At 44.4% G+C, this 17714-nt stretch overlaps 1 protein-coding gene across 1 annotated transcript in view; it reads right to left on the bottom strand.

Annotated features, from left to right (window-relative positions):
• The window catches only part of abcg2 (breast cancer resistance protein), a gene marked incomplete at its 3' end in the record, with an annotated part of 43221 nt that overhangs the window by 5906 nt on the left and 19601 nt on the right, over positions 1 to 17714 (bottom strand). Inside the window, 4 exon segments of the mRNA NM_001124683.1 lie at positions 5162 to 5286; positions 10577 to 10666; positions 12263 to 12345; positions 14013 to 14128. Coding sequence (NP_001118155.1) covers positions 5162 to 5286; positions 10577 to 10666; positions 12263 to 12345; positions 14013 to 14128 — 414 coding nt within the window.

The raw sequence follows: 17714 nt of genomic DNA, 5'->3' as shown, positions 1-17714 counted from the left end.
CAGAGTAATAGAATACCAGATCAGAAATATACTAAATCAGAACAGAGTAATAGAATACCAGATCAGAACAGAAACATACCAGATCAGAACAGAGTGATATCAGACCAGAGTGATATCAGACCATATACCTTGGCTCATTCATCCCCCCCCCTCCTCTCCCCTGTAACTATCCCCCAGGTAGTTCTGTAAATTCAACGGTCGTGGCCAAAAGTTTTGAGAATGACACAAATATTAATTTTCAAAGTCTGCTGTCTCAGTGTCTTCAGATATGTTTTTGTCAGATGTTACTATGGAATACTGAAGTATAATTACAAGCATTTCATAAGTGTCAAAGGCTTTTATTGACAATTACATGAAGTTGATGCGAAGAGTCAATATTTGCAATGTTGACCCTTCTTTTTCAATATCTCTGCAATCCGCCCTGGCATGCTGTCAATTAACTTCTGGGCCACATCCTGACTGATGGCAGCCCATTCTTGCATAATCAATGCTTGGAGTTTGTCAGAATTTGTAGGTTTTTGTTTGTCCACCCGCCTCTTGAGGATTGACCACAAGTTCTCAATGGGATTAAGGTCTGGGGAGTTTCCTGACCATGGACCCAAAATATCGATGTTTTGTTCCGAGCCACTTAGTTCTCACTTTTTCCTTATGGCAAGGTGCTCCATCATGCTGGAAAAGGCATTGTTCATCACCAAACAGTTCCTGGATGGTTGGGAGAAGTTGCTCTCGGAGGATGTGTTGGTACCATTCTTTATTCATGGCTGTGTTCTTAGGCAAAATTGTGAGTGAGCCCACTCCCTTGGCTGAGAAGCAACCCCACACATGAATGGTCTCAGGATGCTTTACTGTTGGCATGACACAGAACTGATGGTAGTGCTCACCTTGTCTTCTCCGGACAAGCTTTTTTCCAGATGCCCCAAACAATCGTCAAGGGGATTCATCAGAGAAAATTACTTTACCCCAGTCCTCAGCAGACCAATCCCTGTACCCTTTGCAGAATATCAGTCTGTCCCTGATGTTTTTCCTGGAGAGAAGTGGCTTTTTTGCTGCCCTTCTTGACACCAGGCCATCCTCCAAAAGTCTTCGCCTCACTGTGCGTGCAGATGCACTCACACCTGCCTGCTGCCATTCCTGAGCAAGCTCTGTACTGGTGGTGCCCCGATCCCGCAGCTAAATCAACTTTAGGAGACGGTCCTGGCGCATGCTGGACTTTCTTGGGCGCCCTGAAGCCTTCTTCACAACAACTGAACCGCTCTCCTTGAAGTTCCTGATGATCCGATAAATGGTTGATTTAGGTGCAATCTTACTGGCAGCAATATCCCTGCCTGTGAAGCCCTTTTTGTGCAAAGCAATGATGACGCCACGTGTTTCCTTGCAGGTAACCATGGTTGACAAAGGAAGAGCAATGATTCCAAGCACCACCACTTCCACCTTACCCGACACCCTTCAAATGTTCTTATTGCCCCAACAGGTCCACAGACGATGCAATCGCCACCACATTGCCTTTCCCATCTGGATAAGAGGCATACCTTCGTAAAAATGCTGTTCATGGACAATAGTTCAGCCTTCAACACCATAGTACCCTCCAAGCTCATCATCAAACTCGAGGCCCTGGTTCTGAACCCTGCCCTGTGCAACTGGGTCCTGGACTTCCTGAATTTAATTGATGACCTAGGATTACGATTATCCTACCAACGGGACAATAAGAACTGTAATATCTTATTTTTCACAGAGTCGTAGCTGAACGACGACATGGTTAATATAGAGCTGGAGGGATTTTCAATGCACCAGCAGAACAGAGAAGCTATGTCTGGTAAGACGAGGGTTCTCATCTATATTATTCGTAGCCGTCTATTTACCACCACAAACCGATGCTGGCACTAAGAGCGCTCTCAATGAGCTGTATAAGGCCATAAAGCAAACAAGAAAATGCTCACTCAGAAGCTGTGCTCCTAGTGGCCGGGGTCTTTAATGCGGGAAAATCACCAAATGTTTACAACCAGATGGAGAAAAAAAATGTAGACCACCTTTACTCCACACAGAGATGCATACAAAGCTCCCCCCACCCTCCATTTGGCAAATCTGACCATAACTCTATCCTCCTGATTCCTGCTTACAAGCACAAACTTAAGCAGGAAGTACCAGTGACTCGCTCAACACGGAAGTGGTCAGATGACGCGGATGCTAAGCTACAGGACTGTTTTGCACACACTGGAATATGTTCCGGGATTCATCCAATGGCATTGAGGAGTATACCACCTCAGTCATCGGCTTCATCAATAAGTGCATCAACGATGTCGTCCCCACAGTGACCGTATGTACATATCCCAACTAGAAGCCATGGATTACAGGCAACATCCGCATCGAGCTAAAGGCTAGAGCTGCCGGTGTCAAGGAGTGGGAGACTAATCCAAACGCCTAGAAGAAATACCCTCAGACGAACCATCAAACAAGCAAAGCGTCAATACAGGATTAAGATTGAATCCTACTACACCGGCTCTGACGCTCGTCTGATGTGGCAGGGCTTAAAAACTATTACAGACAACAAAGGGAAACCCAGACGCGAGCTGCCCAGTGACGCGAGCCTACCAGATGAGCTAAATGCCTTTTATGCTCGCTTCGAAGCAAGCAACACTGAAGCATGCATGAGAGCACCAGCTGTTCTGGATGACTGTGTGATAACGCTCTCGGTAGCCGATGTGAGCAAGAACTTTAAACAGGTCAACATTCACAAAGCCGTGGGGCCAGACAGATTACCAGGACGTGTACTCAAAGCATGCGCTGACCAACTGGCAAGTGTCTTCACTGACATGTTCAATACCTACACGTTTCAAGCAGACCACAATAGTCCCTGTGCCCAGGAAAGCGAAGGTAACCTGCCTAAATGATTAACGCCCCAGTAGCACTCACTTCGGTAGCCATGAAGTGCTTTGAAAGGCTGATCATGACTCACATCAACACCATCCTCACAGATAACCTAGATCCACTCCAATTCGGACACTGTCCCAATAGATCCACAGATGACGCAATCTCAAATCGCACTCCACACTGCCCTTTCCCACCTGGACAAAAGAAACACCTGTGTGAGAATGCTGTTCATTGACTAGTGCCCACGAAGCTCATCCCTAAGCTAAGGATCCTGGGACTAAACACCTCACTCTGCACCTGGATGCTGAAGTTCCTGACAGGCCGCCCGCAGGTGGTAAGGGTAGGCAACATCATGTCTGCCACACTGATCCTCAACGCTGGGGCCACTCAGAGCTGTATGCTTAGTACCCTCCTGTACTCCCTGTTCACCTACGACTGCGTGGCCAAACACGACTCCAATACCATCACTAAGTTTGCTGACGACACAAGACTGGTAGGCCTGATCATCGACAATGAGAAGACAGCCTATAGGGAGGAGGTCAGAGAACTGGCAGTGTGGTGCCAGGACAACAACCTCTCCCTTAATGTGAGCAAGACAAAGGAGCTGATCGTGTACTACAGGAAAAGGCGGGCCGAACAGGCCCCCATTAACATCGACGGGACTGTAGTGGAGCGGGTCAAGAGTTTCAAATTCCTTGGTGTCCACATCACCAACGATCTATCATGGTCCAAACACACCAAGACAGTCGTGAAGAGAGCACAACAAATTACATTGACCCCCCCCCCCCCCATTTGTTTTGTACACTGCTGCTACTCGCTGTTTTATCTATGCATAGTCACTTCACCCCTACCTGCATGTACAAATTACCTCAACTAACCGGTACCCCCTGTGTATAAGAGAAGGTGGAGAGTTTCAAGTTCCTTGGCGTACACATCACTGACGATCTGAAATGGTCCACCCACACAGACGGTGTGGTGAAGAGGGCGCAACAGCACCACTGGAGGACAAAGAAATTAGGCTTAACACCTAAAACCCTCACAAACTTTTACACAATTGAAAGCATCCTGTATCACCGCGGCAACTGCACCACCCACCACCACAAAGCTCTCTCAAGGCCAACAGACTGCTGAACAGCTATAACGAGCGCTTCAGAGGCGGCTGCCTATAGACATCGATTAGGAATCACTGGTCACTTTAAGGAAATGAAACACTAGCCACTTTAATAATGTCTCCGTATCTCGCATTACTCATCTCATGTGTAAACTGTACTCTATACTATTCCACGATATCTTAGTCACTTTAATTGTGTGTAAATATTGCATCACCCATCTCATATGTATATACTGCATTCTATATATACTGTAGTTCAGTGCCGCTCTGACGTGTGTGTGTGTGTGTGTGTGTGTGTGTGTGTGTGTGTGTGTGTGTATGTATGTGTATATATATATATATATATATATGTGTATATATATATATATATATATATATATATATATATATATATATATATATATATATATATATATATATATATATATATATATATATATATATATATATATATATATATATATATATATATATATATATATATATATTCTTAAACCATTCCTTACTTAGATTTATGTGTATTTTGGGCAATATGTTGTGAAACTGTTAGATATTATTATTTTATTATTATTATTATTATACTGCACTGTCGGAGCTAGAAGCACAAGCATTACGCTACGCCCACAATAACATCTGATTAACGTGTGTATGTGACCAATAAAATTTTATTTTATTTGATGTGAATAAATGAAAATGTGTTCTCAGTCAACTTCCCTGGTATACTAGATCAGAACATAGAAATAAAATACTAGATCAGAAGATAGAAATATAATACTAGACCTGAACATAGACACAGTCACACACACTAGTATTATATGTCTGTGTGTGAAGGGTCTACCCAGCGATCATGGGTTAGTGTTCACTGTGTCTACGAGGGTGAAGGGTCTACCCAGCGATCATGGGTTAGTGTTCACTGTGTCTACGAGGGTGGAGGGTCTACCCACCGATCATGGGTTAGGGTTCACTGTGTCTACGACGGTGGAGGGTCTACCCAGCGATCATGGGTTAGGGTTCACTGTGTCTACGAGGGTGGAGGGTCTACCCAGCGATCATGGGTTAGGGTTCATTGTGTCTACGAGGGTGGAGGGTCTACCCACCGATCATGGGTTAGGGTTCACTGTGTCTACGAGGGTGGAGGGTCTACCCAGCGATCATGGGTTAGGGTTCATTGTGTCTACCCACCGATCATGAAGTAAGCCACACAGCTGAAGACGATGGAAGGGAGTGTCCTTAAGGTGATGATGTCACTGAGTATCTTACACAGGAAGTAGACTGATACTCTGTAGTAACCACTGATGTACTCATGACTGGGGAGAGAGAGAGAGAGACAGAGAGACAGAGAGACAGAGAGAGAGAGAGAGAGGTTAGACTGATACTCTATAGTAACCACTAATGTACTCATGACTGGAGATGGAGGGGGAGAGAGAGAGAGAGAATGAGAGAGAGCGAGGGTGTGTGCGCATGTGCGCATGTGTGCATGTCTGTATAGTATGTGTGTCAAGTATGTGTGTACATAGTGTGTGTGTAGTATATGTGTATAATGTGTATAGTGTGTGTATAGTATGTGTGTATAGTATGTGTATAGTATGTGTGTGTATAGTATGTGTGTGTATAGTATATGTGTGTGTACAGTATGTGTGTGTACAGTATGTGTGTGTACAGTATGTGTGTGTATAGTATGTGTGTGTATAGTATGTGTGTACAGTATGTGTGTGTACAGTATGTGTGTACAGTATGTGTGTGTATAGTATGTGTGTACAGTATGTGTGTGTATAGTATGTGTGTACAGTATGTGTGTGTATAGTATGTGTGTGCATAGTATGTGTGTGTACAGTATATGTGTATAGTATGTGTGTGTATAGTATGTGTGTGTACAGTATGTGTGTGTATAGTATGTGTGTGTACAGTATGTGTGTGTACAGTATGTGTGTACAGTATGTGTGTACAGTATGTGTGTACAGTATGTGTGTACAGTATGTGTGTGTATAGTATGTGTGTACAGTATGTGTGTGTACAGTATGTGTGTGTACAGTATGTGTGTGTACAGTATGTGTGTGTATAGTATGTGTGTGTACAGTATGTGTGTGTATAGTATGTGTACAGTATGTGTGTACAGTATGTGTGTACAGTATGTGTGTGTATAGTATGTGTATAGTATGTGTGTGTACAGTATGTGTGTGTACAGTATGTGTGTGTACAGTATGTGTGTGTACAGTATGTGTATAGTATGTGTGTGTACAGTATGTGTGTGTACAGTGTGTGTGTGTATAGTGTGTGTATAGTATGTGTGTGTACAGTATGTGTGTGTACAGTATGTGTGTGTACAGTATGTGTGTACAGTATGTGTGTAGTATGTGTGTGTACAGTATGTGTGTGTATAGTATGTGTATAGTATGTGTGTGTACAGTATGTGTGTGTACAGTATGTGTGTGTACAGTATGTGTGTGTACAGTATGTGTGTGTACAGTATGTGTGTACAGTATGTGTGTGTATAGTCTGTGTGTGTACAGTATGTATGTGTACAGTATGTGTGTGTACAGTATGTGTGTGTACAGTATGTGTGTACAGTATGTGTGTACAGTATGTGTGTACAGTATGTGTGTGTATAGTATGTGTACAGTATGTGTGTGTACAGTATGTGTGTGTACAGTATGTGTGTGTAGTATGTGTATAGTATGTGTGTGTACAGTATGTGTGTGTATAGTATGTGTATAGTATGTGTATAGTATGTGTGTGTACAGTATGTGTGTGTACAGTATGTGTGTGTATAGTATGTGTATAGTATGTGTGTGTACAGTATGTGTGTGTACAGTATGTGTGTGTATAGTATGTGTGTGTACAGTATGTGTGTGTACAGTATGTGTGTGTACAGTATGTGTGTGTACAGTATGTGTGTGTACAGTATGCACACTACCATTCAAAAGTTTGGGGTCACTTATAAATGTCCTTGAAAGAAAAGCACACTTCTTTGTCCCCTAGTGGAAACCTGTTTAAAGGTAACAGATATCAGTGTTCCCCAGTGGAAACCTGTTTAAAGGTAACAGATCTCAGTGTTACCAAGTGGAAACCTGTTTAGAGGTAACAGAGCTCAGTGTTCCCCTAGTGGAAACCTGTTTAAAGGTAACAGATCTCAGTGTTCCCCAGTGGAAACCTGTTTAGAGGTAACAGATCTCAGTGTTCCCCAGTGGAAACCTGTTTAAAGGTAACAGATCTCAGTGTTCCCCAGTGGAAACCTGTTTAAAGGTAACAGATCTTAGTGTTCCCCTATGGAAACCTGTTTAGAGGTAACAGGGCTCAGTGTTCCCCAGTGGAAACCTGTTTAAAGGTAACAGATCTCAGTGTTCCCCAGTGGAAACCTGTTTAGAGGTAACAGGGCTCAGTGTTCCCCAGTGGAAACCTGTTTAAAGGTAACGGATCTCAGTGTTCCCCAGTGGAAACCTGTTTAAAGGTAACAGATCTCAGTGTTCCCCTATGGAAACCTGTTTAAAGGTAACAGATCTCAGTGTTCCCCAGTGGAAACCTGTTTAAAGGTAACAGATCTCAGTGTTCCCCAGTGGAAACCTGTTTAAAGGTAACAGATCTCAGTGTTCCCCAGTGGAAACCTGTTTAAAGGTAACAGATCTCAGTGTTCCCCAGTGGAAACCTGTTTAAAGGTAACAGGGCTCAGTGTTCCCCAGTGGAAACCTGTTTAAAGGTAACAGATCTCAGTGTTCCCCAGTGGAAACCTGTTTAAAGGTAACAGATCTCAGTGTTCCCCAGTGGAAACCTGTTTAAAGGTAACAGATCTCAGTGTTCCCCAGTGGAAACCTGTTTAAAGGTAACAGATCTTAGTGTTCCCCAGTGGAAACCTGTTTAAAGGTAACAGATCTTAGTGTTCCCCTATGGAAACCTGTTTAGAGGTAACAGGGCTCAGTGTTCCCCAGTGGAAACCTGTTTAAAGGTAACAGATCTCAGTGTTCCCCAGTGGAAACCTGTTTAAAGGTAACAGATCTTAGTGTTCCCCAGTGGAAACCTGTTTAAAGGTAACAGATCTCAGTGTTCCCCAGTGGAAACCTGTTTAAAGGTAACGGATCTCAGTGTTCCCCAGTGGAAACCTGTTTAAAGGTAACAGATCTCAGTGTTCCCCTATGGAAACCTGTTTAAAGGTAACAGATCTCAGTGTTCCCCAGTGGAAACCTGTTTAAAGGTAACAGATCTCAGTGTTCCCCAGTGGAAACCTGTTTAAAGGTAACAGACCTCAGTGTTCCCCAGTGGAAACCTGTTTAAAGGTAACAGATCTCAGTGTTCCCCAGTGGAAACCTGTTTAAAGGTAACAGATCTCAGTGTTCCCCAGTGGAAACCTGTTTAAAGGTAACAGATCTCAGTGTTCCCCAGTGGAAACCTGTTTAAAGGTAACAGGGCTCAGTGTTCCCCAGTGGAAACCTGTTTAAAGGTAACAGGGCTCAGTGTTCCCTAGTGGAAACCTGTTTAAAGGTAACAGATCTCAGTGTTCCCCAGTGGAAACCTGTTTAAAGGTAACAGATCTCAGTGTTCCCCAGTGGAAACCTGTTTAGAGGTAACAGGGCTCAGTGTTCCCCAGTGGAAACCTGTTTAGAGGTAACAGATCTCAGTGTTCCCCAGTGGAAACCTGTTTAAAGGAAACAGATCTCAGTGTTCCCCTATGGAAACCTGTTTAAAGGTAACAGATCTCAGTGTTCCCCAGTGGAAACCTGTTTAGAGGTAACAGATCTCAGTGTTCCCCAGTGGAAACCTGTTTAAAGGTAACAGATCTCAGTGTTCCCCAGTGGAAACCTGTTTAAAGGTAACAGATCTTAGTGTTCCCCTATGGAAACCTGTTTAGAGGTAACAGGGCTCAGTGTTCCCCAGTGGAAACCTGTTTAAAGGTAACAGATCTCAGTGTTCCCCAGTGGAAACCTGTTTAGAGGTAACAGGGCTCAGTGTTCCCCAGTGGAAACCTGTTTAAAGGTAACGGATCTCAGTGTTCCCCAGTGGAAACCTGTTTAAAGGTAACAGATCTCAGTGTTCCCCTATGGAAACCTGTTTAAAGGTAACAGATCTCAGTGTTCCCCAGTGGAAACCTGTTTAAAGGTAACATATCTCAGTGTTCCCCAGTGGAAACCTGTTTAAAGGTAACAGATCTCAGTGTTCCCCAGTGGAAACCTGTTTAAAGGTAACAGATCTCAGTGTTCCCCAGTGGAAACCTGTTTAAAGGTAACAGAGCTCAGTGTTCCCCAGTGGAAACCTGTTTAAAGGTAACAGATCTCAGTGTTCCCCAGTGGAAACCTGTTTAAAGGTAACAGATCTCAGTGTTCCCCAGTGGAAACCTGTTTAAAGGTAACAGATCTCAGTGTTCCCCAGTGGAAACCTGTTTAAAGGTAACAGATCTTAGTGTTCCCCAGTGGAAACCTGTTTAAAGGTAACAGATCTTAGTGTTCCCCTATGGAAACCTGTTTAGAGGTAACAGGGCTCAGTGTTCCCCAGTGGAAACCTGTTTAAAGGTAACAGATCTCAGTGTTCCCCAGTGGAAACCTGTTTAAAGGTAACAGATCTTAGTGTTCCCCAGTGGAAACCTGTTTAAAGGTAACAGATCTCAGTGTTCCCCAGTGGAAACCTGTTTAAAGGTAACAGATCTCAGTGTTCCCCAGTGGAAACCTGTTTAGAGGTAACAGGGCTCAGTGTTCCCCAGTGGAAACCTGTTTAAAGGTAACGGATCTCAGTGTTCCCCAGTGGAAACCTGTTTAAAGGTAACAGATCTCAGTGTTCCCCTATGGAAACCTGTTTAAAGGTAACAGATCTCAGTGTTCCCCAGTGGAAACCTGTTTAAAGGTAACAGATCTCAGTGTTCCCCAGTGGAAACCTGTTTAAAGGTAACAGACCTCAGTGTTCCCCAGTGGAAACCTGTTTAAAGGTAACAGATCTCAGTGTTCCCCAGTGGAAACCTGTTTAAAGGTAACAGATCTCAGTGTTCCCCAGTGGAAACCTGTTTAAAGGTAACAGATCTCAGTGTTCCCCAGTGGAAACCTGTTTAAAGGTAACGGATCTCAGTGTTCCCCAGTGGAAACCTGTTTAAAGGTAACAGATCTCAGTGTTCCCCAGTGGAAACCTGTTTAAAGGTAACAGGGCTCAGTGTTCCCCAGTGGAAACCTGTTTAAAGGTAACAGATCTCAGTGTTCCCTAGTGGAAACCTGTTTAAAGGTAACAGATCTCAGTGTTCCCCAGTGGAAACCTGTTTAAAGGTAACAGATCTCAGTGTTCCCCAGTGGAAACCTGTTTAGAGGTAACAGGGCTCAGTGTTCCCCAGTGGAAACCTGTTTAGAGGTAACAGATCTCAGTGTTCCCCAGTGGAAACCTGTTTAAAGGTAACAGATCTCAGTGTTCCCCAGTGGAAACCTGTTTAGAGGTAACAGATCTCAGTGTTCCCCAGTGGAAACCTGTTTAGAGGTAACAGGGATCAGTGTTCCCCAGTGGAAACCTGTTTAAAGGTAACAGATATCAGTGTTCCCCTAGTGTCTGGTTACCACGTCATCTCAGACATGGATGGATGTCGAATACTGACTTGTATCATGGGTGACCTGTGTGTGTGTGTGTGTTACTCACATGAACAGTTTTCTCTCGGTGATGAAGAGCTCAGCAGAAGACAGGGAACTGAAACACTGATTGGTGGTGATGAAGAATAGAGCACCCATCCTGGTAGACAACACACACACACACGTTCAACACACACACACACGTTCAACACACACACACACACACACTGTAAAACACACGCATTAAGCACACACAGGCAGTCATGACTCATGACAGTTGTCAAATTCTACATGACTTGAGTCACAGTAATCTCCTCTTATGCCCAACTCGTTAACGATCACCAGGTCCTTATGGCCTGGTACTCAGGGCTCTATTGTCCTTCAAAATATATATATATATATATATATTTTAAAATAAAATAATGATTGTGCCGTTATACAATACATAACCTACCGAATGTATTTGATTTCGAATATATTAATTATAGTGCATTTTCCTAATGAATAAGTTGACATATTACCTTTTGCTACTGTGAGTATCCATCCCCTCCCCCCTTCATTCCTTTCTCCAGCGCGCAGAGAGAGGGGCTGTAAACACTTGAATTAAATAAAGGTTTCGTTTTGAAAATATGTTACTATCGATGTTCCCAACCCGATTTCACTTGGTTTCGCAAATGAGGCTCTGGGTAGCTGCAGGAACAGGGGTTGGAGAGCCCATGGCATACAGCATTTTGGACGGAATATCACTTGTTGCGCAGCGAAATGACCGGAGTAGCCTACCTGACATCAGTGGGAAAAAAAATAATGTGGCCTCCATTCCTGTTCATACTGATGACGGGTCTTTGTCTTGCCTCTCTGTTTCTGCCTATGTGTTAAAGGGCCATTCTAAATCTAATTTGACATATTAGTAAAAACAATATTAAAAATTGAGAATAGTTCGATGGGTGAAAATATGATGAGAGAATAGCGTGTGCAGACTGAGAACCTGTAACAGGAGAGCAAGCTCCGTTTTTGCGACGCTCGGATCGTCCATATCCTAAAGTCACATCATGCGTTTTGATTTCTAAAAGGCATTCTAAGGTTTGTGTCCTTCACAAAATAAAGTTGACAAATAACTCTAAATCTAGCGTATAGGATCCGTTTCAAATCATCACTTTTACGCTCAACATAGTCACTTCATATGCGCTCCGGTATGGGAAAAATATCCTTTCAAATTGTATTCTTCATACTATAAAATCCTATAATATAAAATAATGACATGGGACTTAAGCATATCTTGTCTGCTAAATGAACCTAGAGCATAGCCAGATAACATACAGTATCTAGTCTGCTAAATGAACAAGTATACAGTCTATAGCCAGATAACATACAGTATCTAGTCTGATAAATGAACAAGCCTACAGTCTATAGCATAGCCAGATAACATACAGTATCTAGTCTGATAAATGAACAAGCCTACAGTCTATATAGCATAGAGCATAGCCAGATAACATACAGTAAGCCAACTCATATTCTGTTCTTCTGAAATACATGTTCTTCATATCATAATGTTTGTTTCTTTAGACCTGCCTAAAATAAATCATGGATTTAAAATGTAGCTTCCTGCTGGGGCCACGTATAAGAAAAAGGTCGCTATGGAAGAAAGAGTGGTCTGCTAAATGGTATATATTACTATATTAAACAAACACACACACACACACACACACACACACAAAAACATACACACAAACACACACATAAAAACATACACACAGACCTGTTCTGTAAGCCACTCTGGTCATTCTTCACTCCGAAGAATATGGCCCCAACGATGAGGGCCAGGAACACAGTCACTCCAATCTTGATGAGAGAGATTAGATAGATAGTTAGGTAGGTAGGTAGGTAGGTAGGTGGGTGGGTGGGTGGGTGGGTGAGTGGGTAGGTAGGTAGGTAGGTGGGTGGGTAGGTGGGTAGGTAGGTAGGTGGGTGGGTGAGTGGGTAGGTAGGTAGGTAGGTAGGTAGGTGGGTAGGTAGATGGGTAGGTAGGTAAGCAGGTGGGTAGGTAGGTAGGTAGGTAAGTTGATAGGTAGGTAGGTAGGTAGGTGGGTAGGTAGGTAGGTAAGTGGGTAGGTAGATGGGTAGGTAAGTGGGTAGGTAGGTAAGTAGGTGGGTAGGTAAGTAGGTAGGTAGGTAGGTAGGTAGGTAGGTAGGTAGGTAAGTGGGTAGGTACGTAGGTAGGTAGGTAGGTAAGTAGGTAGGTAGATGGGTAGGTAAGTGGGTAGGTAGGTAGGTAGGTAAGTAGGTGGGTAGGTAGGTAAGTAGGTAGGTAGGTGGGTAGGTAGGTAGGTAGATGGGTAGGTAAGTGGGTAGGTAGGTAGGTAGGTAGGTAAGTGGGTAGGTAGGTAGGTAGGTAAGTGGGTAGGTAAGTGGGTAGGTAGGTAAGCAGGTGGGTAGGTAGGTAGGTAGGTAAGTGGGTAGGTAGGTAAGCAGGTGGGTAGGTAGGTAGGTAAGTAGGTAGGTAGGTAAGTGGGTAGGTAGGTAGGTAGGTGGGTAGGTAGGTAGGTAGGTAGATGGGTAGGTAAGTGGGTAGGTAGGTAAGCAGGTGGGTAGGTAGGTAGGTAAGTAGGTGGGTAGGTAGGTAAGTGGGTAGGTGGGTAGGTAGGTGGGTAGGTAAGTGGGTAGGTAGGTAGGTAGGTAGGTAAGTGGGTAGGTGGGTGGGTAGGCAAGTGGGTAGGTGGGTAGGTAGGTGGGTAGGTAGGTAAGTGGGTAGGTGGGTGGGTAGGTAGGTAGGTAAGTGGGTAGGTAGATAGGTGGGTAGGTAGGTAGGTGGGTGGGTAGGTAGATAGGTGGGTAGGTAGATAGGTGGGTAGGTGGGTAGGTAGGTAAGTGGGTAGGTAGGTAAGTGGGTAGGTAAGTGGGTAGATAGATAGGTGGGTAGGTAGGTAGGTGGGTAGGTAGATAGGTGGGTAGGTAGGTAGGTGGGTAGGTAGGTAGGTGGGTAGGTAGATAGGTAGGTAGATGGGTAGGTAGGTAAGTGGGTAGGTAGGTAAGTGGGTAGGTAGGTAGGTGGGTAGGTAAGTGGGTAGATAGATAGGTGGGTAGGTAGGTAGGTGGGTAGGTAGGTAGGTAGATAGGTGGGTAGGTAAGTGGGTAGGTAAGTCGGTAGGTAAGTCGGTAGGTGGGTGGGTAGGGAAGTGGGTAGGTAGGGAAGTGGGTAGGTAGGGAAGTGGGTAGGTAGGGAAGTGGGTAGGTGGGTGGGTAGGTAGGTAAGGAAGTGGGTAGGTAAGTGGCTAGGTAGGTAAGTGGGCAGGTCGGTGGGTAGGTAAGTGGGTAGGTAAGTGGGTAGGTAGGTAAGCGGGTAGGTAGGTGGGTGGGTGGGTAGGTAGGTGGGTGGGTGGTTAGGTAGGTGGGTGGGTGGGTAAGTGGGTATGTAGGTAAGTCCGAACCATGAAAAACAGCCCAAGACCATTATTCCTCATCCACCAAACTTTACAGTTTACACTATCTCCCCTTCCCCACACACACACCTGAGCGAAGGATGTCTGAGGGTTGAGGATGAGGTTAGTGAAGGTTCTCTTCAGGACCCATCTGAACTGAGTAGAAAAGGAGGTGTTGTACGTAATTGTCCGAGAGGGAGTCTTCACACTGGAGAACAACAACAAGAAGATGGTCCATTAACTTGCAGAGGACAGACCAGACCAGACCAGACAGACAGACAGACAGACAGACCGTAGAGAGACTCCAAAAAACTCTCAGCATGCACTGCAAGAAAGATGGAGAGATGGATAGATATAGAGAGTTCCAGAGTTCCAAATTGAGTAGCAGCTGCTGGGAGAGAGAGAGTTCCAAAAGCATTTGATTCTGTTTGGCATACAGGACTGTTCTACAGAGTTATTGAAAGTGGTTGAGGGGGTAAAAAATATGACAAAATTAAATCAATGTATACTGGCAATGCGTGCAGCATTAAAATCGGCAAGAAAATAACAGAATTCTGTAACCAGGGGCGGGGCCTTCGTCAGGGTTGCAATCTGAGCCCTGCACTCTTCAATATTTACATCAACGAATTGGCCACTATTCTAGAAAAATCCTCAACCCCTGGTGTTAGTCTCCACAATTCAGAGGTTAAATGCCTACTCTTCGCAGATGACCTATGCCTGCTGTCACCCACAGCACATGGCCTACAGCAGAGCCTGGACCTGCTAGAGCAGTACTGCCAGACCTGGGCCCTGGCAGTAAACACCCACAGCACATGGCCTACAGCAGAGCCTGGACCTGCTAGAGCAGTACTGCCAGACCTGGGCCCTGGCAGTAAACCCCCACAGTACATGGCCTACAGCAGAGCCTGGACCTGCTAGAGCAGTACTGTCAGACCTGGGCCCTGGCAGTAAACCCCCACAGCACATGGCCTACAGCAGAGCCTGGACCTGCTAGAGCAGTACTACCAGACCTGGGCCCTGGCAGTAAACCCCCACAGCACATGGCCTACAGCAGAGCCTGGACCTGCTAGAGCAGTACTGCCAGACCTGGGCCCTGGCAGTAAACCCCCCACAGCACATGGCCTACAGCAGAGCCTGGACCTGCTAGAGCAGTACTGCCAGACCTGGGCCCTGGCAGTAAACCCCCACAGCACCTGGCCGACAGCAGAGCCTGGACCTGCTAGAGCAGTACTGCCAGACCTGGGCCCTGGCAGTAAACCCCAAAAAGACTAAAATAATGATTTTCCAGTGAAGATCCAGATCTCAGGGAATTAGACAAAGTTCTCAATTGGTACAAAATATATAGAGTACTGCACACACTACAATTACTGAGGTTTAAATATATAGAGTACTGTACACACTACAATTACTGAGGTTTAAATATATAGAGTACTGTACACACTACAATTACTGAGGTTTAAATATATAGAGGTCTGCACACACTACAATTACTGAGGTTTAAATATATAGAGGTCTGCACACACTACAATTACTGAGGTTTAAATATATAGAGTACTGCACACACTACAATTACTGAGGTTTAAATATATAGAGTACTGTACACACTACAATTACTGAGGTTTAAATATATAGAGTACTGTACACACTACAATTACTGAGGTTTATATATATAGAGTACTGTACACACTACAATTACTGAGGTTTAAATATATAGAGTACTGTACACACTACAATTACTGAGGTTTAAATATATAGAGTCCTGAACACACTACAATTACTGAGGTTTAAATATATAGAGTACTGTACACACTACAAATACTGAGGTTTAAATATATAGAGTACTGCACACACTACAATTACTGAGGTTTAAATATATAGAGTACTGCACACACTACAATTACTGAGGTTTAAATATATAGAGTACTGTACACACTACAATTACTGAGGTTTAAATATATAGAGTACTGTACACACTACAATTACTGAGGTTTATATAAATATATAGAGTACTGTACACACTACAATTACTGAGGTTTAAATATATAGAGTACTGTACACAATACAATTACTGAGGTTTAAATATATAGAGTACTGTACACAATACAATTACTGAGGTTTAAATATATAGAGTACTGTACACACTACAAATACTGAGGTTTAAATATATAGAGTACTGTACACACTACAATTACTGAGGTTTAGAAATAAGCTCATCTGGACACCTTAATGAGGCAGTGAATGAACTGAGAGAGAAAGCACACAGGGCATTCTACACCATTAAAAAACTAATTCAAATTGAAATACCTATTAAAATATGGCTAAAACTAATGGAATGTGTCATTGAATCAATTGCACTTTATGGCAGCGAGGTGTGGGGTCCCACTTGCAAAACAAGATTTCACCCAATGGGACAAACACCCCATTGAAACCCTGCATGCAGAGTTCTGTAAGATTATCCTACATGTCCAGAGGAAAACTACTAACAATGCATGCAGGGCAGAATTAGGCCAATATCCAAAAACTCAAAAATGAGCAATTAAGTTTTGGAAACATCTAAAATACAGTTACCCCCTCTCATATCATTACCAAGCTCTGCAATGCCAGGAGCTGAGCAAAGAAAAGAGTCCCCTCATCCAGCTGGTCCTGGGGCTGAGTTTACTAACCTGTTCTACTAACGCACTAAAGCCTCAGTCCCCTCATCCAGCTGGTCCTGGGGTTGAGTTCACTAACCTGTTCTACTAACACACTGAAGCCTCAGTCCCCTCATCCAGCTGGTCCTGGGGCTGAGTTCACTAACCTGTTCTACTAACACACTAAAGCCTCAGTCCCCTCATCCAGCTGGTCCTGAGTTCACTAACCTGTTCTACTAACACACTGAAGCCTCAGTCCCCTCATCCAGCTGGTCCTGGAGCTGAGTTCACTAACCTGTTCTACTAACACACTGAAGCCTCAGTCCCCTCATCCAGCTGGTCCTGGGGCTGAGTTCACTAACCTGTTCTACTAACACACTAAAGCCTCAGTCCCCTCATCCAGCTGGTCCTGAGTTCACTAACCTGTTCTACTAACACACTAAAGCCTCAGTCCCCTCATCCAGCTGGTCCTGGGGCTGAGTTCACTAACCTGTTCTACTAACGCACTAAAGCCTCAGTCCCCTCATCCAGCTGGACCTGAGTTCACTAACCTGTTCTACTAACACACTAAAGCCTCAGTCCCCTCATCCAGCTGGTCCTGGGGCTGAGTTCACTAACCTGTTCTACTAACACACTAAAGCCTCAGTCCCCTCATCCAGCTGGTCCTGAGTTCACTAACCTGTTCTACTAACACACTAAAGCCTCAGTCCCCTCATCCAGCTGGTCCTGGGGCTGAGTTCACTAACCTGTTCTACTAACACACTGAAGCCTCAGTCCCCTCATCCAGCTGGTCCTAGGGCTAGTTCACAAACCTGTTCTACTAACACACAGTCCCCTCATCCAGCTGGTCCTGGGGTTGAGTTCACTAACCTGTTCTACTAACACACTGAAACCTCATTCCCCTCATCCAGCTGGTCCTGAGTTCACTAACCTGTTCTACTAACACACTGAAGCCTCAGTCCCCTCATCCAGCTGGTCCTGGAGCTGAGTTCACTAACCTGTTCTACTAACACACTGAAACCTCATTCCCCTCATCCAGCTGGTCCTGAGTTCACTAACCTGTTCTACTAACACACTGAAGCCTCAGTCCCCTCATCCAGCTGGTCCTGGAGCTGAGTTCACTAACCTGTTCTACTAACACACTGAAGCCTCAGTCCCCTCA

This window comes from Oncorhynchus mykiss, chromosome 9 (genome assembly GCF_057628025.1).
Source record: "Oncorhynchus mykiss isolate SJ-2025 chromosome 9, ASM5762802v1, whole genome shotgun sequence".
NCBI lineage: Eukaryota > Metazoa > Chordata > Actinopteri > Salmoniformes > Salmonidae > Oncorhynchus > Oncorhynchus mykiss.
This window is presented reverse-complemented; position numbering and strand designations above follow the sequence as displayed.